This window comes from Rhamphochromis longiceps, linkage group LG18, assembly GCF_057381845.1.
Source record: "Rhamphochromis longiceps isolate RC_006_pf linkage group LG18, R_longiceps_female_GT1.1, whole genome shotgun sequence".
NCBI classification, from domain to species: domain Eukaryota; kingdom Metazoa; phylum Chordata; class Actinopteri; order Cichliformes; family Cichlidae; genus Rhamphochromis; species Rhamphochromis longiceps.
In genome coordinates, this window is record NC_140574.1 from 12,058,426 (window position 1) to 12,085,265 (window position 26,840).

The 26,840-nt window shown below is 38.7% G+C and overlaps 3 protein-coding genes across 5 annotated transcripts in view; 1 reads left to right on the forward strand and 2 right to left on the reverse strand.

Moving 5' to 3' along the window:
- The window catches only part of LOC146647809 (guanine nucleotide exchange factor VAV3-like), a 49,507-nt gene extending 47,083 nt beyond the window's left edge, over positions 1-2,424 (reverse strand). For all 3 annotated transcript variants that reach the window (XM_085389308.1, XM_085389307.1, XM_085389309.1), the window contains exon 1: positions 2,075-2,424. In XM_085389308.1, coding sequence (XP_085245434.1) covers positions 2,075-2,278 — 204 coding nt within the window. In that variant the 5' untranslated portion in view covers positions 2,279-2,424. The remainder of the gene's footprint in view (positions 1-2,074) is intronic.
- A 1,883-nt stretch (positions 2,425-4,307) lies between these two features.
- Positions 4,308-13,386, forward strand: dcaf8 (DDB1 and CUL4 associated factor 8). The gene is made up of 13 exons (XM_085388468.1): positions 4,308-4,554; positions 5,055-5,128; positions 5,218-5,313; positions 5,477-6,126; positions 6,656-6,796; positions 6,890-6,984; positions 7,239-7,349; positions 7,494-7,624; positions 8,065-8,172; positions 8,297-8,427; positions 8,946-9,065; positions 9,833-9,949; positions 10,930-13,386. Exons 2-13 carry the CDS (start codon positions 5,092-5,094, stop codon positions 11,035-11,037), a joined length of 1,845 nt encoding a protein of 614 aa, XP_085244594.1. The 5' UTR covers positions 4,308-4,554; positions 5,055-5,091; the 3' UTR covers positions 11,038-13,386.
- Positions 13,387-15,085: 1,699 nt separating this feature from the next.
- ndc1 (NDC1 transmembrane nucleoporin) lies at positions 15,086-26,546 on the reverse strand. Its single transcript, XM_085388467.1, has 18 exons — positions 26,411-26,546; positions 23,824-23,944; positions 23,638-23,739; positions 22,943-23,117; positions 22,727-22,853; positions 22,092-22,200; positions 19,996-20,047; positions 19,744-19,876; positions 19,113-19,205; positions 18,933-19,014; positions 18,487-18,648; positions 18,113-18,364; positions 17,747-17,859; positions 17,294-17,344; positions 16,633-16,696; positions 16,441-16,541; positions 16,049-16,209; positions 15,086-15,944 (listed from the first exon to the last, which is right to left on the reverse strand). The coding sequence occupies exons 1-18, from the start codon at positions 26,447-26,449 to the stop codon at positions 15,881-15,883; spliced, it is 2,001 nt and encodes a 666-aa protein (XP_085244593.1). The 5' UTR covers positions 26,450-26,546; the 3' UTR covers positions 15,086-15,880.
- Positions 26,547-26,840: the final 294 nt, after the last annotated feature.

Genomic DNA, 26,840 nt, shown 5'->3' on the forward strand with positions numbered 1-26,840 from the left:
TGGCTCCACGATAATAAAAATACTTTTTTAAACACCTTTTAAGTTTATTATTTTTCATTTTTCATTTTCAGTTAATAGTGGCCTGTTTGTGATTTGTTTAGCTAAGTTTACTTCCTGTTATATTTAAACTAGACTACTTTAAAAAGCTTTTACTTTGTATAACTTTGGAAGCAAATAAGAGAGGCAGTGGGTATTTGCGTATCCAATGCGTATTTGTTCATATTTGTTCATGACTGACATAGTCAAAATGGTTATGTGAATTGTTATTTGAATTTGTACCAAAACTCAGCATACAACACGGGTCTTGGGTGTAACCTTTCATCAGTGTACACTTTAGTCGTGTTCACCAGTGCCCTTGTTTCTTTTTTCGAAGATAGCCCATCAGTAGATGAGAATGAAAGAGCCATTTAAAATATGGAGCCCACTGACACACATGCCTTTTGCAACCATTGCCAAGTGGCCTACAGCTACAGGCTATGTCCATCCATTGTTTGGCCTGTTATGCCCTGGGTTTGCTTTAACTCTCTTTTAAAAAATATTAAAGAAAAGCACATAGGCACTGGTGAAGCAGATAGTGCAAAGCATAGCACATGTGCATAGTACAGTTTGTGAGACAGAGCCCAATCACTCATGCAGATCTATCACTACAAAAAAAATATCATCATGATGATCATATCATGGTGACAGCTCATTTCAACCAAACTGTATATAATTTGCTTTTAGTGCCTAACTATTTGATGTCAGCTAACAAATCATAAAATGTATTTATGTTCTTGTGTGTGTGTGTGTGTGTGTGTGTGTGTGTGTGTGTGTGTGTGTGTGTGTGTGTGTGTGTGTGCATCAAGTCACTGTCCTTTTATGGTGTATTATTAACGGTTTCTTTGACTTTAATCGTTCATTACTCTTTCAACTAGATGCAGAAAGATCTAATCACCTGCCTGAGTCTGCTGCTGAACAGGAAGTGCTGCTGTTACAGTAACGTAGGAGCACAGAAAACGTATAAATATATTGGTAACCACGGCAGGCTTTATTTATGTTTGTAGGCACACCTGCAAATACATATATTACACCAAGGAAGATGCTTTTAATTTAAAACATTAAATTGTTATGTTTTGTTTTATTTTATTTAACTGGCCAAGACAGTAATGCAAGAGATTTAAATAAAAATTTGCTTAAAATTGGCTTATTACACATGTCATATGCCATCAAACCAAACGGCAAGCCACTGCACAAAATGTAGTTTCCCAACTAATGGGTGGATCAAAGGCAGGATTTTATCAGATGTCTCCAGAGCCTTCAGCTCCTGAAGGGTTACTGCATGAGCAAGGAGAAGTCTATTTGGACGATTTCTTAGTGTTTCCCAAACCAGACAAGTTTCACACAAGCTAAAGAACTTTCTCTCCTATCCAGAAAAAAACAAAGATCAAGACACCAGAACAGCACACGGAAAGTGAAACATCATCTTCACAATAAAAGAAAAGGGTGAAGATATCTGTCAGAGGCCACTCCACGGCTTTAGTGAAACTTATCTGTTGGACCCAAAGCCAAATAAGACAGGACACAAATAAAACGGTGTGTAACAGATGGAAATAATCTAAAGCTCGCCTTAAGCTGCAAATCCTTAGAATTTGCGGTTTTATTTTGAAAATATGGAATAACTTAAAGGGAAAATCTCACCTAAGTCTAACCTTTAATAAAACTGGAACAGGCTTCTGTACCCTAATTACTGTAGCTCCTTGCAGGCAGAACAACAAAATATAAAACGCTCTAATATAGCTTCCACCATTTCTCTTCCATGTATTTAGGAACCTTATTTAAAATTGCTACAGCTTGATCTTCTTAATAAGGAGCTGCAAATATGTCTTTGTCCACTTTCACAAATTTTTGATTAGGCGTCCTCTTTCACCAGCGGAACTACTTTGGTTCTTTACCAGTGGTTATTGGGCTAATAAACTGACTTTTCCTGGACACCACTATAGGTTTAGCTTATGGCATGTTAGTGAACGCATGAATTTGATTTCACAATATTTTTTACAAGTAATTCGTAAAGTAGCGCATAAAATGATGGATGTACCTGTGACATTTGTGGCCTGAGATTGATCTCCTTTAGGTTGATAGTGTGGGGTCTTAGGTTGTTGAGTAGCTGGCACAGCAGCACCCCGTCCCGCAGGGTTTGCGCCAGGTCGAACACCTGCGTCGTGTCCGCAGTTACCCGGTGGTTCGCAGGCAGCACGTTGCAGCTGATCAGCCACATCGCACATTGCCTCCAATACTCCATGTTGGCGAAGAGCGGAATAAACCGCAGGCCAATGTTAAATTTAAAAACTTTGTCCGCTTATGAAGTCTGTGCACGGCATGGGGAAGAAGCTGCGTCCTGAGCCATCCTCATGTCTCTTCAAACACCAGCATCGCCTCTGGAGGACAGACGAGCCGCTACAACTTATGAAAGCTGCACAGATGGGGGTGGCTGTTCTGAAACCCCCTGTGTTTGAGTGAACTTCCTCTTCCTTATTTTGTAATCTTTCCGTTCCTAAGCGTCTTATTTTGCTTGCTTGTTTGTTTGTTTTCTTAGTTATGTCCCCTTATTTATGAAAAGAGTCATGTGCAGAATTTTACGAAAAAAAGCTGTGGAAAATCAGGTCTTTGTAAGGCGTCTGTGCTTTTAACACATGAGCAATTGTTTAATCATACGTCTGTGCAGAAATGTTCTCCTGTTCGCCACATCTTTGTGAAAGAACATTGATTCACCTTTTTTTAAAACTTTAATTTCTCTACTAAAGTTGCAGGCAACGGATAAAAATATTCTTATTTACTCATAGATTTGCTGGTTTCTTTGTATTTGAGGAACTGTCAGTGATCATTCGCATGTTTCAATTAGAGCAAGGGGCAAATCACTTGAAACAGATTTAGTTCTTCTGCCACCATAAACACCACTTGAAAAGTCAGACGACCGCAGTCAGTGCCCTATACTGGCCAGACGGCTATGCACTGATATAGGGAACAATATAAAAAGACGTGGCTTCCATTTTGCATCAAAAGTATTGGTAGGAAATTTGTCAGAACTCAATAAGCATGCGTGCAGTTATCAAGGATCGCGATTTTTATGCCGTGATAACGCCAGAGCATTTTACAACAACCTGTAGGGGGCGCCAGAAACGTACAAGCTTTCTTCAAAATCATTGTGGATTACAGCCTACTCGACATAATTGTCATTTTATGACAGTTGTGTTATTTGTAAGCCCGGGCTTTGTGGACACATATCCCTTGGCCTTATAGGTGAAAACCAAAAAGGTCCCAAAATTAAAATGTCCCAATCAGCCACATGCACTGAAGTTCCCCTACCCAGAAGACTTGGAAATTTAAGGCTACCATGATGGATTGAGTCTAATTTACATTATGTGGAAAATTTAATATGGATAAACTGAGCAACATACACTCAACAGTCGCCTCACAACAGGCATCTCGGTGAACTGTATAAATGAATGAATACGCTTGTGCTAGTAGTATCATCGTTAGACTGAACTTGGATCATTGCAGTCTTTGTTCTGTGCTCTAAAGAATCACATGTAAGTAAGTGTGTGAATGAGTGTTTGGGGGGGGGGGGGGGTGTTCAGTGGTTTGTTAGGCTATTAATATGACCTTGTAGCCTCCGGTGTTATTCTTGCTGTTTGCAATTGGTCTTGACCTTAATAACCTTTACATTTTGTTCAATAGAAAAACATTTAAATGAAATAATTAAACATTTGCAATTTCTTTTCAGTGTTTTGCAAATTCTGCGTTTTGCTGATGTTCAATAAATTAAATGTTCACTTGAATTAAATATAAACTAATTTTAAGTATTATTAATGTGTTCTTATTTTTATTATCATCATCAATGTTATTATTATTATTATTATTATTATTATTATTATTATTATTATTATTATTACTGTTGCGGAGGAAAAGAAGCGTTGATATGAAATATAACTTGTTCTCATCCACTAGCTTGTATTGTATTGCTGGCTTTTTTAAAGATAATCTCACTTTGTGTGCTGTAGAAGAGATTCTGCCTGTTTCTTGTACTGTAATTAGTCAATATGACCCATCCCAGTGGTCTCAGCAACTACAGGACAAAGGTTTTTGCGCATATCGTCTTGTTCATATTATTATTATTATTATTATTATTATTATTATTATTATTATTATTATTATTATTATTATTGTCGTTGTTGATGCCGATGGTTAATCTCTGCGTACCAAACTTCCGGTAGAAAAAAAAACATGCGAGCACGAAACCGGAAATGTAACTAGAAAAAAAAAAGAAAAAAAGAAAAAGCTGAACCGTCAAAACATAAACAGAGCAGGCAATCTTATGTGAACGCAGCTAGCTCGCAATATAGTCTGACTTTTCAAAAAAGCTTTATGCACGCATTCCTCATGTCGTGTGTTTTTCGTCATAGAGTTCCTAGTCAAGGCACTTAGCTCATTTGCTGAGTAGCGAGGTGGAGCAAATAAATCTGCAATAAAGATTAAGACTAAACTAAGAAGTACGCCTCGTCGGGCCTTCGACTACAGGTAACGCTAGCTGTGCTAGTTAGCGAGTATAAGCAATGCTAGCCGCTTGTTTGCATTTTGACCAGTAGCTGGTTAGTTGTGCAGCACAACTTAGAAAACTGTGTTTTAGTTTCGACATTTGTTAGCCTCGAGTTTGCTAGGTAGCATTAGCTTATGGTAATAACTGTCAGGCAGTCAAGCAGTTCTTTTATACAGGACAATACATAGTTAAATATCACAAAGCAAAACAGGCCCGTGATTCGGCTAACAAACGACTTCGTTTGTTTATATCTTTACATGCAGCGGTGTATAGCTTGTAAAATTAGCCAGACTGTTAGTTTGGAAGCTACGGGGCTAACAGGTAACTTGTACCCTATTGCAAATAGTGTCAAGTCGCTATTTGGCAAGAGCTTATCAAATGAAAGCCGTGGCGTCGCCTCGTTTATAGCACACAAACTATCCAGTCTGATTTTGAGTAGTTGTCAATGCACCATTAATTTTGTTTTTGTGTCCAACACGAGGTTGTACCTCGGGTCGACGCAGGACTTCACAGATACAATGGCTGAGGCTGACGGCAAATCCACGGTGCTTAACGGTAAAACAAGTCAGTTTATATACTAATGACAGCAGTGCATGGTGTCATACTCCGCAGCAGTCATCAGAGAAAATGTTTGGCTTCAATAGGTGGCTCTGAAGAAAAGGAGCCTGGAGAAGACCGACACAAAGAGGGGGATGCCTCTGGAAGCAAAGAGGGGCAAACACAGTCTTCCTCTCTAAATGGTAACTCTTATAGTTTTAGTATGGTGGAAAAATTTCATAATGAGTTTTTCCTACTATATATGACTAACCATCTACATATTTGTCTTTTTCTTTATGTATTTTATGAATCTCCCTATGTGACAGTGTTGCTTTAACCTTATATTGGGCGTTTCTATTTCCATAGCTCCCAAAGAAACAGCCGAAGCATCTGGAGACAAATCTATGCCAGATGTAGAAGGAGAGACGGGCACAACCAGGGAGGGAGAAGAGGATGAAGATACAGACAGCATGGACGGCAGCGGCCTCTACTCTTTAACTGAGGATGGTGAAAGGGAGAGCGAGGGAGGAAGGCGAGAGAAGGCCAAAGAAAAAGATGGTGGGAAAAGGGCAGCTAGAAAGAGAAACAGACCTGGCGGCGGCACTAACCACTCCTCAAGTTCAGATGATGATGACGATGATGATGATGATGAAGAACAGAAAGATGATGATGACGACGACGATGATGATGAAGCTATGGAGGCATGGCTCGGGGCAGAGCTCCGTGACATGCGTGGTCCTGTGTGGCGGGCGGTACCCTCGCTGCGCTCCAGAGAGATCGGCAGGGACTCACACCAGTTTGTGAGGCGCGTGTGTGGGGCTCGTGGCCTCGTGCAAAGGCTGGAGCTCCAAGGCCGATTAGAGAGGCATACAGGTTGTGTCAACACATTGCATTTCAATCCATCAGGCACACGCCTGGCATCAGGCAGCGATGACCTGCGTGTGGTGATCTGGGACTGGGCCATCCGTCGTGCTGAACTGGAGTTTGACAGTGGACACAAGAGCAATGTCTTTCAGGTAAAACACAAAAATAGGACTACGGTAGAGGTTCATTATTAGTTAGTCCTTTAGTTATTTTTCCAAATAAATGTTAGTAATAGTAATGTGTTAGTGTTCGATACAGCAGAAGGAAAAATCTGTGGGGTTTTTTTAATGTTCTAAAAACTTCAGTTTCCTTCAAGAGTTAATAAGATGATGTTTAAATTATTGAGTAGTTTTTTAATATTCTCTTCTTCTCTTATTTGATTGTTTGTTGTTGAGACAAAATAAGTAGCTTTCTGGGACTTTTTCTTATAAGAAGCTATAATCATTATACCACAGAAACAGTGATAAAAAAGTAGAATGTGGAAACAAGACTAAGTTAGAGACAAGCAGTAAATTGCTATTTGATGATTTATTTATTGTTTTTATTATTTTATAATAATCCATTATTAAAAAAAACCAAACTTACAAGACAGATTGAAGTGACTAATTCATGAGCATAATTTAATCAAGTTAAATTGTGGTTATAAAATGCATGATTGGGCTACCCTTGGCTTTAATTTAGGCAAAGTTCCTGCCTCACAGTGGGGACTCCACCTTGGCCATGTGTGCTCGTGATGGTCAGATCAGAGTGGCTGAGCTTTCTGCCACACAGCGCTGCAAGAACACGAAACGGGTTGCACAGCATAAAGGCGCTGCACACAAGGTCTGTGAGAGGAAATCTTTGTCCAGTGGTGTTTAAGACTCTTAGAGACAGCTGAATTGGTATCATATCAATTTTTTGTTTTGTATTTTTTAGCTGGCCCTTGAGCCAGATTCACCTTGCTCCTTTCTGTCAGCTGGAGAGGATGCTGTTGTATTTGGTATTGACTTGCGTCTAGACCGCCCTGCCAAGTAAGAGTCAAGATTTTTTATTATCATTATGTATTCACATAACTGAATTCTGTGCAATGGCTCTCAGCTAAGTACTATTAAGTTTCACATTCAGCTAGTTTTGTCACAGTGAGTGTAGAGTGAGACTTGCTGTGGATTGACAAAACTGTCTTGCGCACCATGTGAGCAAAACACATAAACAGATTAAAAAATTTTTTAGGTTGATCAGTGGTAATACTGGTGTTCTTTTGTGTCTCCTTGTATCTTTGTGGTAGTAAACTGGTGGTTGTAAAGGAGGGTGATAAAAAAGTGGGGCTGTACACCATCTTTGTGAACCCAGCAAAGACACACCACTTTGCTGTTGGCGGGAGAGATCAGTATGTGAGGTATGAACCAGGGAATAGTAAAAATGCTTTTTTCCCCACTCTAAAGAATCCATTATCATTGTGGTATGATACAATTTTGTCACTTAAATGTTATTCTTTGACTCTTTTTCTCTTCTGACATTATTTTGTTTTCACTTTCTTTAGGATCTATGACCAGAGGAAGATTAATGAAAATGATAACAATGGTGTACTGAAAAAGTTTTGTCCCTCACATCTGGTATCCAGTGAGTCTAAAACCAACATAACCTGCCTTGTGTACAGTCACGATGGCACAGGTAAAATAAGTTTTCTCATTCTTTTCTTATTCTATTATGAACATTTTTAGAAATATTTCTTAAAAATAAGGACACAGACCCTTGATAATTCCTCGATCTAGTCTTTTTTTTTCTTTCCTTTTTTTTTTTTAGTTCAAACCTCTTCCCTTCTTGTGTGATGTGATGCAACCACTGTGCAATCTCAGTGACATTGAAATAGAACTAGGAGTTAGCTCACTGACTAAAATTCTAGGATTTTTCTTCTTCTGAAATGTGTATCTTTTGTAGAAAACCAATAAGGTCAGATAAAGTGCCAATGACACCAATTTATCAACTTTTGGCTTGGCATATATAAATGATGTGTGCATAGTCAAAAGTTATGAAAGTCATGACTAACTTCTGCCTTTATTGCATTAAAGGAAATTAAGCAAATGGCTGTTTGACATTTTCTGTATGTCCAGAGCTCCTGGCTAGTTACAATGATGAAGACATCTACTTGTTTGACTCCGACCACAGTGATGGGGCAGACTATCTCAGGAGATATAAGGGTCACCGCAATAATGCCACAGGTACTACTTTTTAAAATTATTTTAAATAAGCTGTATAAGGTATAGACAACTCTACAAAATAAAGCTGTCAGCAGGTCATTTTTGAGTTTCTGGCATTGATATAATACCGTCCTCTTGCTCACAGTGAAGGGGGTGAATTTCTATGGGCCATGCAGTGAGTTTGTGGTCAGTGGCAGCGACTGTGGGCACATCTATCTATGGGACAAATACTCTGCTCGTATTGTCCAGTTTATGGAGGGAGACCGAGGAGGAGTGGTGAGTGGGAAAGTACCACAGATTTTTTTTGAATGAGACAACTTTGTAAGACCCTTTAGATCAGCGGTCCCCAACCCCCGGGCCTCGGACCGGTACCGGTCCGTGAGTCGTTTGGTACCGGGCCGCGATAGTTGAGGCTCAGGTCTGAAATGTATGGTTTTCAGGGTTTTTATCATTTTTCAGCGTTATTTTGTTATTGTTTTTATCGTTAACTCGGTGTTCCTGAGTCTTTTCGCGTGTGTTATGAATAAATCTTCTTTTTTTTTGGTACCGATACTAGTTTTATTTTGTTGTATTTATCCGCGACACCTTAAAGGCCGGTCCGTGAAAATATTGTCGGGCATAAAAAGGTTGGGGACCGCTGCTTTAGATGTTGAAGGTTTCACTCCAATAACTTGTTTTTAGTAGCAATTTGCAGCATCAGACTTATGTATTTATACTTTTAAGTTTTCATTTTTATATATAAATTAGAACATCAATGTGTTATCTGCTGTACGTTTGACCTTTGAAAACCACAGGTGAACTGTTTGGAGCCACATCCACATCTGCCAGGTATGGCTACCAGTGGGCTGGATCATGACATCAAACTGTGGGCCCCCACAGCTGAAACCCCCACAGGACTCAAGGGTCTCAAAGAGGTATTGTATCCTGTTTTATTGTGTGAATTCAGACAAATGAATGCTTTACAATGATGTAATTGTGATATTGCAGATACTCACACAGATTTTTAATGAATCCAGTTTAAGATTTTATCTAAACTACTGAAAGTGAAAACGGAAGTAAATGTGCCCCAACACATTTGCCTGTTTGACTGTAAAACCTAATGTGTACAGACCTAATTTCATCTGTACAGTTGCTATTTATGTGAGAAGCCGACCGCTTGTGTGTTGTGTAACTCCACTTTGTCCACTCTGTGGGTAAAAAGTCCCCATTGTTTAGCATTAGGGGACCAACGTTGAAACATGGAAGCCTCACACCCAGAATGAAACAGATATGTTATAACTGTTTTATTTATTTATTTATTAGTCACTGTGATAATTGAAAATTTTCATCATACAGTACCTTTAGACCTTCCTTCCGGGAAATCTGACTGCATTGTTAGGCCGCTGCGTTTTTTTGTTTGGTCTGGAAGAGGCATTACACCAATTCTTTAGAAAGAGATCAGCAAATGACATTTACTTGGTTCACAAATGGTAATGAAGGATTTAACCTACTGTAATGGGTAGATGAATGTTGGCTAAACAACCAGTAACAAAACAGCTACTCTTGGTCTTAAATTAATTTCAGTGGTAATATAATTGTATTAAATCTTACTTTATAACATATACTCTCTTTGCATCATGTTAGCTAATATTACACCCTCTCTGTCCTCCATATTCACACTCATTTTGTTTTGTTTGAGAAGGTAATGAAGAAAAACAAACGGGAGCGTGACGAGGACAGTGTGCGCCACGGCGATCAGTATGACACCCAGCTGTTGTGGTTCCTGATGAGACACATGAGAAACAGGAGACCTGCAAGGGTGAGATCTCAACAAGTCCAAAATTACTTTCTTTTTTGGGGGGTAGGGGTTGGACAGGGATTGACAGGGAAGAGTTAATATTTTTGAAAAAAGTTATGAAAAGTGTCTTTAGAGAAGCAATTTTCTAATACATCTATGTAATGTCTCTGCAAAAATAATTTATGTTGGAAGAAAATCTGAAAAAGTAACAATCCAATATGTTGAAAATGTTTCAGTTTTCTGAAAAGAACAGATGGGATGTTTTAGGGCTGTTCGATATAACGATATATATCGTTTGACGATATAAAAACATCTATCGTTTCATTTTACGCTATCGTTTGTTTCGTGGTGTCGCAAAATAAACTGTTTACGGCAATATTTTTTCATCGTTTTGATGGTCACTGTAGTGGCTATAATAATTTCTTAAAGTTCTCTCTTTCTCTTATATGTAATATAACCACGCTACGGACGGACAAGCGCCTGTTTTTATGCGTTGTGGTTAGCAACAACGATGGTAACAGCATCGCGTGTCCGCTTGTTTATGTTCCACATAAACCTTTCACAATAAAGCTCAAGATCCTGTTGAGACTTTTCAAAATGAACTGAATCACGTGAAAGAGCAGATTATTTACGGATGAGAAGTAAAAAAGAGCCGCCAGGTACTAAAAAATAAACCTTAGACTCAAACGTTAGAACAGGCAACCCGCAGCACGCCGTGTAATAAATACAACTTATGTCTAAAAATGTATAGTTTCATGCATCGGTTAAAACACTCGACTCCGGGTGAAGGACGCGCAGCTGGAAACACTTCACGCAAGTCGAGTTGCCTGAGATTCACAGAATTTACAGGAAATGTTAAATTTTTGTGATTTATATTGTTATCGGGACGATGGAATTCTTATATCGGGATATGAGATTTTGGTCATATCGCACAGCCCTAGGATGTTTGCATGTGACTCATTTAACTTGCTCATTGTCACTTTTCTCTGGCTCAAATCCAGGCCCGCCGTGAGGGTGCAGATGCAGACACAGATGATTCTTGGAGTTCTCCAGATTCCTCAGATGAAGAGGACGGAGGTCCAGATCACGTCCAGTGCATGTCATCATGAGCCACACACATACATAAACACACACACACACATACATAAACACACACACATACATAAACACACTTTATTGCCCTTGAATTGATGCACATAGGCAAGCACTATTGACACACTGGCACATTCAAACACTGACGAGCCACAGACTTTTTTAACACACAAACACAGATAAACACACATTTACTTAAACATACTGTTGAAGCAGAGTGATAGTGACAGAGATGCTTAGCACCAGGTTTCTCAGCAGTTACGAGTGTGCATATGGCAACTACAGACACACTTCCAGAATCCCTTTCTAGTTTTGTTTTTTTGAGACTTTTTCAAAGAGGTGAGGTTAGTAACTGCTTTTACACCCCTATGAACCATTTGGAGGTCCTTGGCTGTCCATACATCAATTAAATGCTCTGTCTAGGCCCAGAATGATGTACTGTGTGTATATGGCAACATATACATCCAGCTTTAGGCAACCTGTAGTAAGCTATACATCACCAGCACACAATCCCCTTTCTCTTAGTAACACACCTCTTGCTTTTGACTTTTCTGTGTTGAGGAGGGGTTTATACACTCAAGCCATCCCCTAAATGTGACTTCCTTTAAGATTTGAACTTTGAGGGAGAGCCCAGCGGCCCCCGCTCCCAGTATCATACTGATTCTTAGGCTGTTGGCTCAAACAGCTGATTGCATCTATCACTTGTTTGCTCCCAGAGAAGTACTAACTCTCTACGTGCTGCATTATCCTACATGCTGCCCTCAGCCACTCCCTCCTCTCCTCCTTCCATCATCTGCCCCCATCACTACTGAGTGCACTTTGAATCAGGGATGCTTTAGTTTGAGACACAGACAAAATGTGCACTGAGTGTGTGATAGGAAAATCCAGTTTAGGTTTTTTTTGTTTTTTTTTTTAATGTTTTTTTTTTTTTCTGAGACGGGGGTGTTTTGCACTTAAGTGTTTCATGAGTTGAGAAGAGGTGGTTTCCTTTGTTTTGACCAGCCTTTCCTCACCTCTTTCTTCCTCTTCCTCCCTCAGTCTCTATTTAGTTCGCCTCTCAGTGATCACAGAAATTGAGAGGTAGAAGGTGTTCAGCATATGTGTAGGAATTAAGGACCGATTTGGGGCTCTGTTGGGGAATTTGTCATTTTAAAGAGCCAGAAACGACCTGGATTAATTGCAGTTGAAACACTGCCTAAGAGCCAATAGAGATGGGAGTGATAAAGGGCTGCAGATGTTTATGTGGTTCCTTAAAGAAATTTGGACATTAACTTTCATTTTCTTGCCATGAATCTTGAACAAGGGAGAAATGGCTAGCCTGGTTCAGTCCACATAGCAGCACATTTGAATCTCTCCACTTATCACATTTTATGTTTGTTTAAGCTGTATGACAATCTTAATTGTCACTGAGGATGGTGGAGAGTAACCAGAAAGGAAGTTTTCTAGGCTTTGAGATTTGGCTTAAAAAATTGACATACAGTGTTATAACTTAGTGCTTATTAGTTGGTTTGGTTATCTCTGGACAGACCCAGCCTAGCCACATCCCTGGGTTGCATCCCCTTTGTATAAAACAATGCTAAGTACCTGATGGTGTTAGCTTCACATTTAGTATATTTAATAAGCCTGACCAATGTATCATCTAGCTTATGGCAAGAACAACAACAAAAGAAAAGGTTTAAAATGAATTCCACCTGAGCCAGGTCAGGTGTTAGCAGCCAGCACATCACTCCTGTCTCTGTGCTGTGTTGACAGCAGCTCAAAGATGAGGATGGGGGGGAGGAGCAGAGTCAATATGCTTGCCAGTCATTTGTTGTGTGAGAGCGATAAAAGTCCAGCTTTTCTCATTTTCTATGAGAACTGTAGTTAGTTGAATTTATATGTATATATATAAATATATATTAAAACTGTAAAAAAAGAAAAAAGAAAAAAAAAGACTTTAGCAAATGCTGTTCGACTTCAGAAAAAAATGTCAGAACATTTGATTGGTAATGATCCAGAGGTTTATATTCTATATGAGGACAAAATACTTTTAAATCCAGAGAAAAACATGTCTTGACATGACCATTTTCTGTTTTTTTTTCCTCTTCTTATGACATCTGTTATAAACAGAACTGCTATCATTTCAAGTATTGACTTTTTCTTTTTTTCTTCCCAGAGAAACAAAAAGCAGTGTTTCCTTTCTAGATATCAATCCATGATTTGAGACAGTTCTATCCAGATGTTCCCACTGGCTATTTTGGGTATCTTGTATACATATTACAGCTTTTGATGAACAGTTTTTTCCCCACCACTGCCTAATATTGCGTTCTACCAGTTCAGTTGGAAATAAGTACGATTCGTGCAATAAACAAAAACAGTGCTCTTGATGTTGTCATTTTATGGTCTCATTCTTTTGCATTTGTTAAAACACTTGCTTGCCCTATTGTGTGTGTTTAAAATGTTGTCATTGGATTTGCAGAGACCTTTCTTGTGTGTCTTATGGTAGCAAACTGGTGGTTGTAAAGGAGGGTGATTAAAAAAAACAGTGGGGCTGTACACCAGCTTTGTGAACCCAGCAAAGACACACAGAGACCTGTTTAGGTTTTGAATGTTTCAATCACTATTGCTCTTTTTTTAAACTGTCTCATTTAAATGTTCACTGCTAAGGTTTACTAATTTCTAATGATGTACTCATCCACTTCATTGATGCTCGGTCAAATATGAAAATAACACAGACAATCTAAAATATCATCACTTTGACTCTCATATTCAGGTAAATTGGTCCATGGCTCCATAGATTTTAGAAGGGCATAAAACATGATTGTAGTACAATCATGAATATCATGCTGTTTATTAACAGATTGATTTTTAAATTGCCATTAATGTTGCTAAAATATGAAAAATTGTAACTGATAATGAATCTTAAACAGTTTGCAAAAAATAAGATGCACAGAGGACAGAATTATAAGCCTGCCTTTGAAAAATTTATGTTAAACAGAGAATTTCTTTTAAACACAACTTTTCCAAACATACTAGATGTTTTTTTTTGTTGTAGGAAGACAAAGTGAGGACCTAGACCATATTTGCTGACTCAAAGATCTTTCAGACTCCTAAGATATCCTCTTTTCTTCATGATTTTTTTCTACATTGATGAGATTCCCAGCTACGGACCAGGGCTGCCTCCAGAACTTTTTCATAGGGGTGGCCACTAAAAATATTGGGGTAGCACAGCAATAACAGAATTTCCAGTTTTCTTATGCTGTTGTCAAATATACTTAAAACAGATAGCAAAAAAAGAGAAAGAAAATAATTCTGTCTACTTAATTTCCTGTTAAAGTTGATATCACTGAAAATACATACATATGAAAACCAAATATAATTTTTAATCCATAAAAACCTGTTTTCATAGATTGATTGTAGCGTGTCTTCCTCTCTTTTGTACTCAAGTTTATTAAAATTAGTACCAACATAGACAGTGTTGCCAGAGGAGGGTGGGGGGAGCTACCAAATTTTAGGGGGGTGGTCAGTGCCTGTCATTTAGCCGGAGATTTGCAGCAACTAAGGAATGTTTCCAGCACCTCGTTTAATCTATGCCATGAAAAACTGAGGCAGTGGTAGGTGAGTGTATATACAGTTGCTTGCGAGACTGCTGATTTCCATCTGTAATTGTAATCTGTTATTATTATTATATGTTATTATAATTGCTGAATTCCATTTAGCTGCTGCAGTCTCAGGTTTCATGCTGTTTAGGCTGTATTCTAATATAGCTCAGTTATTGTTTATAGGTTTCTCCTACAAAGAGAATCACAATTCCTCCAGTTTAATTAATGGAATTGCATTTTTCTTCCATATGTAGCCAGTTTGCACAACAATCAAAGCCCTCTGCTGTCTAATGTATAATTTGGGATTCTGGTGTGAGGGTTCAGTACTGAGGTAAGTAGCCCTGAGCAGAAAGCATTGATTGAAGTCTCCACTCCTACACTTTTTGTTCATCATATATCTGACAACTTTGGCATGGTCTTTCCTTTCAATTGCCTTCTCCGTCTTACGCCTGTGACAAGCACGCATTTCTCCAAACCAGAGAAAGGATCTTCACGTGTTTTTATTCAAACTGTTTTTTGAGCAGAAACTTAAATTCTGGCAGTGACAACATTTATCCAGGCTTAAAACCTGCTGCACCAAACCTGTTCCTCTCATATGATAACGTCATTTATCATGAAAATAAAAAAAATAAATAAAAAAAAAATCATACAAACTGGTAACATGTACAAAAGCTGGTGTCTAATTTGAAAATGTATTTTGCTGAGCTGATGCAGACAGATGATCAGTTCTTCTAGGCAGGTGATTAGACTCAAAACCAGATCTATGAAAATGCATTTTTAGGATCCATTTCAGACACCCGTGAAGCCAAAAAAAAAAAAAAAGCTCATTACAAAACAAAGACAGCTTCTTCGTTAGCCCTCGTGCCATCTCTTTTCAACACCAAAAATATTACTCAAGAGGACAGCAGCTGAAATATGAAATCCAAAGATGATGATGCACAGAGAGCCCTTTGTAACTCATCCCAATCAACAAACGTCATATATGAATTTCTCACATTTCCTTGTGAGGAAAAAAATTTTATTTATTTATTTTGAGCCTCTTTTACTGTAGGGTAGATTAATATCTCCTAAACACAAGAGATAACAGTCCTTCAACCCGTTTCAGTCTGTTTGGCTTCCTGCTCCTTCCTGCATGTGAGAGATGTGATCTCAACCATCAAATATAATCCCACGGTATAGTGCAGACATAAATATTAAAAGAGGCACTATCATGGCCTTTCATTTGTTGACATCTTTATGCATCGATAAGAATCTCAAGGCATGGCCAGCGTCAAATACATTACTCCTTGTACTCCAGAAACTGCTGCAATCTTTTCTGATGCTCTGCAGACAGCTGAACAGCACTGAGGATCAAACAAGAACACCAAGGGTTATAATACTCAGCATGCAGTTTTCTTTCTTAATCACACAAAATACTACTCATATTTTAAATTGTAAGCAGCCTTACTTTAAGTGATCACCAAATGTGGTTGTTATCCTGTAGATGGCAGTCTTTAGTGTGGCCCTGAGAGCAAAGCGCAGAGTTTTGTATGTTGAGTCTCCCATGCTGCTGGTCGACCTGACAGGCTTACTGGAGGCATGGGGCAGCTTGAAGTGTCGATCGACAGCCTGCAGACGAGAAGTACAACTGTCCTGTACATGTTCTACTTAAAATGGTCATTGTGCTTAATCAACCTGCGTTATAGTGAACTGGGCCCTATTAAAAATGGTCTCCTTATCCTAATGGAAAAGCCATTAGGACAGTTGTTTCTACTGTTCTTCTGTTTCTACTTTAAGGGAGCACAAGAAAATCTCCAGCAAGTATATCCAGAATAGGTAAAATAATATACTGTAATTTACCTCTTGTAAGACCAGCATGCAGCTGAGAATGCTGGGTAATGTAGTCTGCACAACCCCAAACTGATCTTCAGAGAATGAGGCTTGAACAAGGTAAGAGAGCCCTGTAATGGAAGGAAATCAAAGAAAATAAATTAATATGCGGGATGGAAATTGAATTCAAATCAAATGTAAGTATTCACAGTTTCTTCCTACCTTCCAAAGCCCAGATGTGGGCCTGACTGTCAGCAAAGAGAGCCTGACTCGAGGCTTCTGGGAGCTGCAACACACAATGTTAGCTAGCAGGATTTTTTTCCCTTTAAATTAACAGATGCAGACTCACAATGCTAAATTAGGAAGTTGTTAGTGGGGCACACTTAGTGTGACTACACTACAGCACTACAGCATGCAAGTGTGGTTAAAAGAAATATACATAAACCTCAGAAAGTAGACTAACCACATTAGTTTCTACACAGAGGAAGCAGGGAAATGCAAGTAGTGAGATTTTTCTCTCATAATCTCACTGTGTGATCAGAAAAAGGAAATCTCTAAGCATATACTCCAAGCACTAAACTGATTGTCACATGACCCCTTAATTCAAGCTCTAAAAGGTAATTAGTATGCTCACTGGAAGAGCAGGTTGGATAGAAAAGAGATGCATTAGTAATGCCTCCACCATTAGGTCCAGAACCAGGAGATAAATTAGTAATGGCTACTACACGAGAACGCTAGATTTGTTAAAAAATTAAAAAAAGAAAAAAAAAAAAAAAAAAAAAAAAAAAAGACAAAAATCTACCAAGCCAGATAAGAGCATGCCAGAGCCCCCCAGTGTGGAGATGTTTAAGGGAGACAGCATGCACATGCCACACGTTCTTACCTTGTTAAACAAATACACTATCAGCACTCGCTTTGCCAAGAAATTTTTAACCTAAATGAGACAATTAAATGTAGAAGTGTTTTGGTGATAAAGTTTAAAAAGAGAAGAAAAAAAAAAGACAGACTAACACAAATACTAGCTTTTCACACTTAACCCTGGGTCGAGACCCTGTAGTAAAAGCAGTACTTCTAACAATAACCATAAACAAGCTCCCGATTTGGCACATTTCCCAGAACCTTACATCTGAATTTGTGATATCCCTGTTAATTTTCACATCTGTCCACCCCTGACTGTAGGTTTTTGGAAAACTAGAAAAGCTGGATGAAGTAGACCACAGCACTTGACTCCTGTTATATTATTCCTGAATTAATAAGTGTGAAAAGCCTTACGTCAGAAGCACAGTGCAGGACCAAAAACACATTATCATTTGGCTTTGAGACAAGGTTTTAGTACCTGTTCTCTTCTGTTCTGGAGGAACTGAGCCAGAAAACTTGGTTTGGAGGGTTCCTGCTTGTCACTGGGAACTGAAGCTGGTGATGGCGGGGGACTGCCATTAACCTGGGAATCTGTATCAACAGAAGCATAAAGCTTATAATGTACCCAAAAATGGATCAACCTATCAGACCAACCAAAGTAAAAAAAAGTATCACTTCATTGCCCCCAAATATGCCATCATTAAAAAAAAAAAAAAAAAAAGAAAAGAAAAAAAAAAAAGGGGGAACTGTACCAGTCAACACATTCTCTCTTTTGTCTAACATTGCATTTTATTGCAGTTGTACGATCTGAATGACCTGACGGCTCCCATTATTCCCTACTCACCTGTGGATGTGGACCAGAGTTTGGGCACTCGCCTCATGATGTGGGGGCTCTGCACTGTGCCATACCAAGGTGAGCCTTGCTCCACAGGAGCAGCAAGACGCCGCAGTGCAGGAGACATAAAGGGGCTGTCCAGATCAGGGGTGAATGGGGCTGTTAGAGGGCTCTGCTGGCCTCCAGCAATGGACCGAGCGAAGACTGAAGCTGGAGTTTTCATAAAAGCGGTAGGCCTTGGACTCATGAAATCTTCTGTACCTGAGGTTAGGATTACAAAAAAATTAAAATATACATACATGCCATAAACACACTCACACTATGTTAATATACTGTTATACAGTTGGCTGACATGGACAGCCACTTCTGTGATACTAATGTACCTGATGTTTCAGAAGAGGTCTTCCTTTCACTCCCACTTGACAGTGATTTGGCCCTGCCATTGGTTGCTACAGTGTCATGATAGGCTACAAGTCTCTGGGTAAGATCAGCCAGCAGAGAGAGGCACTCTTTACTGATAGCATTCCAGTTATGAGGATGTCCACCTGGGAATAAATAAATAAGAAATACATTCTGAGCTAGATAAAAGCACAATCTGAATATCTGACATGCGTCAAGATTAATTCTTACAAAAGAACTGTGGCTCCTGCCTTGCATGTTTGATGTTTGTGATTGATTTAACTTGAGGTTTGACGTGAGGTCAGAAGGAGCTTGACAGTTGACTACCAAAATCTACATATTATATGCCTGATGTCACAATCAGAAGAATGGGCTATACAGCAATAGAAATAATAAAAACTTCTTTTGCGCAAAGAAACTATGATCAGACCTGGTTGACTCAGACTGAAGACTTCACACCGTCGTAATGGAGAATGCTGAGACAACAGAGCCAAGTCCTGCAAAGCTAGGAACTGAAATTGGGGAAAAGAGAGCACCAGAATTTGGTGATCAGTGGGGTTTAACCTAAAATGGATATGTTTGCAAGAATATAAATGTGTTTTGTACCTACTTTTAATAGCATTGGCTGCTTTTCAGTCAGTACTTTAGGAAGGCAATGGTCTGCATCCTCAGTAAAAGATGACTGCACAGGAAAACTGTACCCCTACAGAAGAAATGTATTATGTTTAATTTCATTTTATTATTTATTTACTATCTTTCATTAGAAACTGTAGTCAAGATGCTTTTCAGTCCTTAGAAACCCATTGCCTTGACACTGCTGCCCCCTAGTGTTTCCAAGTTATTAAAAATATAAATAGAAGTTGTGTAGTCTTGATTATGGATGTTATTGTGGTTACTATGTACTGTTTTCCACTGACCAAAATCATTTTGAAATTGTCAGCAGAACCTCTGTATGACAGAAGGATATATAACACGACACACACACACACCTAAATTGACAACTTAAAAACAAAAAAAAACAGTTTGTAAATAAATGGCAATTTTGAAATAGGTCAATAGTTCCTAGAGGAACTGGACTCAAGATAGGATTTATTTTATTTAGGAAATGTAATTATCACAGTATTAAAACAGGAAGAAACAACCTTCCCTCGATGACTTGTTAAGGATACTTAATATACTGAACAGCACAATTGGTTTTAAAATATTTACAGATCTAAATTTTGCCTTTAACGGATACATACCTCAGTGAGAAAAATCCTAAAGAGCAGCAGCATGATGTACCAAGTGAAGAGGAGAAAGGTGGCACTGATCCAGAGGTGGTAGAGGAGGGAGAGGTCCAGCAATCCAGCTATGCTGTCAAGAGGGTGGGCAGAGCTGGAAGGGTAGATCACACATAACTATGATAATGCAGTGTTTTGCACGAGGCGAGCTACTGATCAGGCAAAAAGCATTGCTAAGTATTTTCAATAAATCATATATGATCTAACACTAACCTGCCCAAGTGAAGATTCAGTGTTTTACAGATCCATGTTCTTGGAATGTGCCCTGTTGATATTAAATTTAAATAATGAACACTTCCAGTATGCTGTGCAGAGAAAGCCAAAATCCAGACAATCTATATCTATGTATCTATTGTGGTGGGATTTCTCTTTAGTGCATTGTCCTGTAATGTATTGTCTTGCTTTCATGTTACTTAGTTTAGTATGTCTGGTTCACACCTCATTCACGCTGGGACAGGCGGTGAGAAACTGGTGAATGTCTCCCAGGATGCGGAAGCTCACACAGGAAGGCTTGACCCCAGAGTGGGGGAGATTCACACAGGTGATAGAGAGTCTGTCTGTTTAGAGCCAAGGTGTGAACTGCAACTGTAAAAGCCTTTTGTTCTGTGACCGTGTATAAAAAAAAGACCTGAACTGTTCATTGTCAGAGACGACTTTCAGTGCCCCCTGACTGACGGCCCTCCTTATGCATGAGATAGCTGAAATAAAGGTGTTGTTACAACTCATCTGGTCTGCAGGCTTTGGTAATTAAAATTTCCACAACACTATCTATAGTGGTGTGTGTGTGTAATTATTCAGCCCCCTGAGTCAATACTTTGTAGAACCACCTTTTGCTGCAATTACAGCTGCCAGTCTTTTAGGGTATGTGTCTACCAGCTTTGCACATCTAGAGGCTGAAATCCTTGCCCATTCTTCTTTGCAAAACAGCTCCAGCTCAGTCAGATTAGATGGACAGTGTTTGTGACCAGCAGTTTTCAGATATTGCCACAGATTCTCGATTGGATTTAGACACCAGACAGGTCAGGGATAAAGTTATTGAGAAATTTAAAGCAGGTTTAGGCTACAAAAAGATTTCCCAAGCCTTGACCATCCCACAGAGCACTGTTCAAGCGATCACTCAGAGAAATAGAAGCAGTATGGCACAACTGTAAACCGACCAAGACAAGGCCATCCACCTAAACTCACAGGCCAAACAAGGAGAGCGCTGATCAGAAATGCAGCCAAGAGGCCCATGGTGACTCTGGACGAGCTGCAGAGATCTACAGCTCAGGTGGGGGAATCTGTCCATAGGACAACTATTAGTCGTGCACTGCACAAAGTTGGCCTTTATGGAAGAGTGGCAAGAAGAAAGCCATTGGTAACAGAAAACCATAAGAAGTCCCGTTTGCAGTTTGCCACGAGCCATGTGGGGGACACAGCAAACATGTGGAAGAAGGTGCTCTGGTCAGATGAGACCAAAATGGAACTTTTTGGCCAAAATGCAAAACGCTATGTGTGGCGTAAAACTAACACGGCACATCACTCTGAACACACCATCCCCACTGTCAAATATGGTGGTGGCAGCATCATGCTCTGGGGGTGCTTCTTTTCAGCAGGGACATGGAAGCTGGTCAGAGTTGATGGGAAGATGGATGGAGCCAAATACAGAGCAATCTTGGAAGGAAACCTCTTGGAGTCCACAAAAGACTTGAGACTGGGCTGAAGGTTCACCTTCCAGCAGGACAACGACCCTAAACATGAAGCCAGGGCAACAATGGAATGGTTTAAAACAAAACATATCCATGTGTTAGACTGGCCCAGTCAAAGTCCAGATCTAAATCCAATCGAGAATCTGTGGCAAGATCTGAAAACTGCTGTTCACAAACACTGTCCATCTAATCTGACTGAGCTGGAGCTGTTTTGCAAAGAAGAATGGGCAAGGATTTCAGTCTCTAGATGTGCAAAGCTGGTAGAGACATACCCTAAAAGACTGTCAGCTGTAATTGCAGCAAAAGGTGGTTCTACAAAGTATTGACTCAGGGGGCTGAATAATTACACACACACCACTTTTCAGTTATTTATTTGTAAAAAAATGTTTGGAATCATGTATGATTTTTTGTTCCACTTCTCACGTGTACACCACTTTGTGTTGGTCTTTCACGTGGAATTCCAATAAAATTGATTCATGTGTGTGGCTGTAATATGACAAAATGTGGAAAAGTTCACGGGGGCCGAATACTTTTGCAAGCCACTGTATATAGAGATAGATAGAGAGATAGAGCGGGTGAAGCTTCATTAATGGCATTTTAATTAATAAGAAAGTTACTTACCCAAAAAGTAATAAACAACGATGAAGTTCCTGACAGAGTAAAGTGCCTGAGTGGCACTGCACCTAACCACCAAAGGAAGACATCCCTTGAAGCGAAGGTATTTGTATTGCTGGGGAAATAATAAGTGAACATGAACAACAAATATTAACTCACACTAGACAGCTGCAACTTTTTTTAAATTTATTTATTTTATTGGGGGGGGAGATTTAATGGTAAATGGACTGATTCTCGTATAGCGCTTTTCTACTCTCCAGGAGTACTCAAAGCGCTCTATACAACATGCCACATTCACCAAGTCACACCCATTCTCACAAGCACTGACCCCAAACTGAGCGCCATCTAATCACATTCACACACATTCATACTCCGATGGATGCATCGGAGAGCAACTTGGGGTTAGTATCTTGCCCAAGGATGCTTGGCATGCAGACTGGAGGAGCCAGGGATCGAACCTCCAACGTTCGGATCAGTAGGTGACCAGCTCTACCTCCTGAGCTACAGCCACCTCATTTACTTGTTTTGTCTCAGAAAAATATGTTGGAGCTATTCGCAGTCAGGATACTAATTTTGATTCACTGTCACATGTGAGGCAGAATCACAGATAAACAAAGAACATTTTAAAGTCCACTGTTTACCTGAACAGTATGGAAGGAGACATAGTTCATGTTGTGGATCACACCCAGCAGACTGTGAGAGAATCCAACAAAAGCTCCACCCAGCAGAAGGATGAGATGATATTCATTCAGACACATCTGATGATAACTGTCAGGGTTGCAAATAAATGAAGGCAGTTAAACTGTGGAAGAAACGTTTAAAGCTCACCACCAAAGCTTAGTGTGGTAGTCACTTACCCATCGGTCTGCGCACACGGGTGGCCAAGAGTTTCGTATCTAAATCCAATGGTAACGGCAGAACACCAAGCTACAATCATTCCCATGATACAGTGGACCAGGGAGTTGACAAGCTGTCGAGGGTGGAGAAGCTGACCAAAGAGCGCGATTTTCGAGCATGCAATAGTTGGAATGACTGAAAGAAAAAACAGTAACAACAAAGAAGTTACATAATAGACAATTTTTTAGTGGAGTACCCATTATATTATCTTATCATTTAAAACCTGAGTAAAGCTTATTAAAGTAATAGCTGGCCCCATGGATGTGTTGAACCAGTACTAAACAATCAGGTATTTTAGTTGTCCTGAAAAGAAAGTAAAACTTAACTCATTTTACTTTCATTTTGTTTTATTATACAATTTAAAGAAAAACATAACACTAATCTTTTTATCCAAGGGAGAAGGATCGTGTGTTTTTCATGTTGTGGTGTCATTCAACAAACTATTCCCTATTCAACAGACAACATTAGTCCACAATCAAATTACTTAATTCTGTTAAACTAATGATAGCATTTTATTTATTATAAGCTCTACCATAACACTGAACTGGTGACATTAATTCCAGCTTCACTAATGAAAATTTACATATGATCTATCCACGTAACATGTTAGTAGTAAAGAAAATCTTTAGGGAAGTTTTGCAGTGCTGTGACTCACCTGTGTAATACTCAAAGTTCAAGAAACCAACCATGATGATCACTCCACACAGCAGGATGAAAGAGAAGATGGCAGTTGCACTTGTTAGCATGGAGAAGCATTCTGGAATTAAAAAAAAAAAAAAAAGTGTACGGTAAGCTTCATACTCAGCTCTGAGTAATCTTAAAATGCAGCGTGGTGACTCACCTGATATGGTCTGGATGGGGTGGAGAACACTGAACTTGCTGAGGAACACAAAAATTGCTGTGCTGGGTGGCAACAACAGTACAGCCCAAGCAATACTGGCTGCAGCTCTCCAACAAATTACCTGAACAGAGCAGTCATTATTACATTATAGACATTATATAGCCCATCCTTGTCCATAGTCTTATTACGTCTCATATTGATTACTGCAATTCCCTCTTATTTGGTCTCCCTAAAAGGTCCCTTCATCAACTCCAACTTCTTCAAAATTCTGCAGCTCGGGTCATAACTCGTATTCCGTCAAGAGCTCATATTACCCCAGTTCTTCAGCAGCTTCACTGGTTAGCCATAGAAGCCAGGATCAACTTTAAAATCTTACTTCTCACATACAAGTGTATCCATAAATCTGCTCCTTCCTATTTGTGTGACCCGCTTCACATCACCACTTTCCCGCCCTCTCAGATCCTCATCTGCTATTCATCTTACTGTTCCGCCCGCATGTCTTATGGAGAACAGAGCCTTTAGTGGTGGCTTTGTTCCTTGGCTCTGGAACTCTCTTCCTCCAACCATAAGAAATATACACTCTCTTCCCGCATTTAAGTCACAGCTCAAAACACATCTGTTCAAACTGGCTTATTCGCTTTAGTGCTGATTTTATCTGTTGTCAAGTTCTGTTTTGCAATTTTTACTTATTTTATGCATTTTATGACTATTACTCCTTCTAATAATTTTTCTCTTTGGTAAGGTGACCTTGGGTTTCTGAAAGGTGGCCTCAAATAAAATGTATTATTACTATTATTATTATTATTATTATTATTATTATTATTATTATTATCATCATCATTATTATTGATCACCAAGTATTGGGAAAGAATAACCACTTGATTCAACGCTATAAAAAAAAAAAAGAAATTTGAATCCATATGAAAAGGTCTTTTTTTTCTTTTTTTAAATTGTCTTACTTAAATTTCACATTCATGTACAGAACGTGTTCTGTGCTAATCAGGTTGTAAAGGAAATCTCCAGAGAGCATGTAATTTAAAACAATATCTTCTGGGGTGTAAAATTCTGAAACCAAGATGCAAACATTCCCAATATTGCATTGCAATTCAATTTTCTCAAAGAGTGATACCCATGTGGAACTGTTAATGCCTCGTTAAAGGTGTTATGTTCAAAATTTAGTTTTTTGTCTTGATAATAATGCAATGAAGTGGCTTCTGTTGAATATAGGTAGCTGGTTTGTTTTTGTTTGTTTGTTTTTCCCTTTAGGCTTGTTTTATAGGAAAAGGTAGGTATGAACTTAAAAGTGGTTTTGAATGACTGTTACATTAGGGGTAAAAGTGATTACTGGTAACTTCCAAAAAAAAAGGTTACTCATATTTAATAATGGATTGCATTTATATAGCGCTTTTCAATCAGAATCAGAATACTTTACTGATCCCTAGGGGAAATTATTTTTCGTTACAGTGCTCCATTATAAACAAGGCATCCAAAGCGCTTTAAACTGTAGTAGATGACTTATTGTCCAATAATCTGTCAGACATATCTTACATGAAAGACATCAAATCAGTTTGAATAGGAAACAATATTCCTACCACAAGATAGAAGCTGAAATCATTTTTGGTCAAAGTCACTTTATATATTCTTTATTTTCCCCAGCTAAAATAAAAAATAAAAAATTACTGACATTAAACTTTTCCTTTTCAAGCCAGATCCGGTCAAGAGGGGGACGGATAAATGCAACAAACGTAACATAACAGCTCTATAAATATATTTAGGTGGCAAAAAAAAATGGATTGATTATAATCTAGAACACATTGTAGGTACAATAAGTCAGAGTCATTAGGATACATGAAAAACAGGTCATTTCTCTATCATATATATATAACGACTTCATAAATCCTATTGAGTACAGCCTATTTTCCAATAAAAACAAAATATCAGACATTACAATAAATAAATAAATTTAAAAGAAAAAAGAAAGAGAAACATGAGTCAATTTTTGGCACGACATCTTCACTTCATTCAATGTAACATAAATTTAAAATAAGTGAAAACATTTCAATTCAACATCAGCAATTCTTTTTCTGTCATTGTTTGGTAGAAACTACGGAGGCCTATATACTTTCAGTGTGAGCCCCCAGATGCCTATCGTTAATGTTTACAACATGCGTGAATCAAATATTTTCATATTTCAGTCAAATAATACAAATAATCACTAAGTTAATTTTCCTTATTGTTTTTGCTACCAGAAAACACGCTATACTCAAGTTGCTATTTATCGATCGGGTTTAACGTGTGAAACTTACATATCTGCATAGTTGTTACTAACTTCATATTTGTAAAGACACTTTTTTCCCCTTTTACTTTGCTCGCGTTTCTTTCTTTTATTTGAATAGCCTCCATTCGCACCTCGGTTTCTCAACTTTCTGTAAACACTTTTAAAGATAATTGTAAATAAATAAAATCTGAAGACGTTCATTAGCTGCATTCAAAGAAGCTAGCATAAACAGATCTAAGTTTAGCAAGCTAGGAGACACGAAAAATCACTTTCTAAATAGTCATCTGGTGTCAGAAGAAAAACACTCACCTTGCGGATAAACCAGCAACTCTGCTCTGCAGAAAACATGTTGTTTAGATAAATTTATGCCTCTCTTTGAGAAGAAAACGACAATCAAAACTATTTACGCCTCAGTTTCCCATATCGCGCCACATGCATTCAAAGGACCTCTGAAGGACCCCGATTAAAAGCTGTCCATCTTCCTGCCTGCTGCCAGCGTTTCATATTCATTCAGTATATGGATTTAACGTTGGGTCTTGAACTAAAGATTGTACATATAAATTCTCACTGACTGGCACACGTACACTACGTTAAATTTCATCATTACATTAAGCTCAGCTTACAAATGTTTTCCTGAAAGGTCGACTTTCACCGATCCTAAAAATCAGGTTACGTTTAAATTATGCAAATGCTATTAAAACAACATTGTCACAAGATGGAATTACACAAGAACATAAAT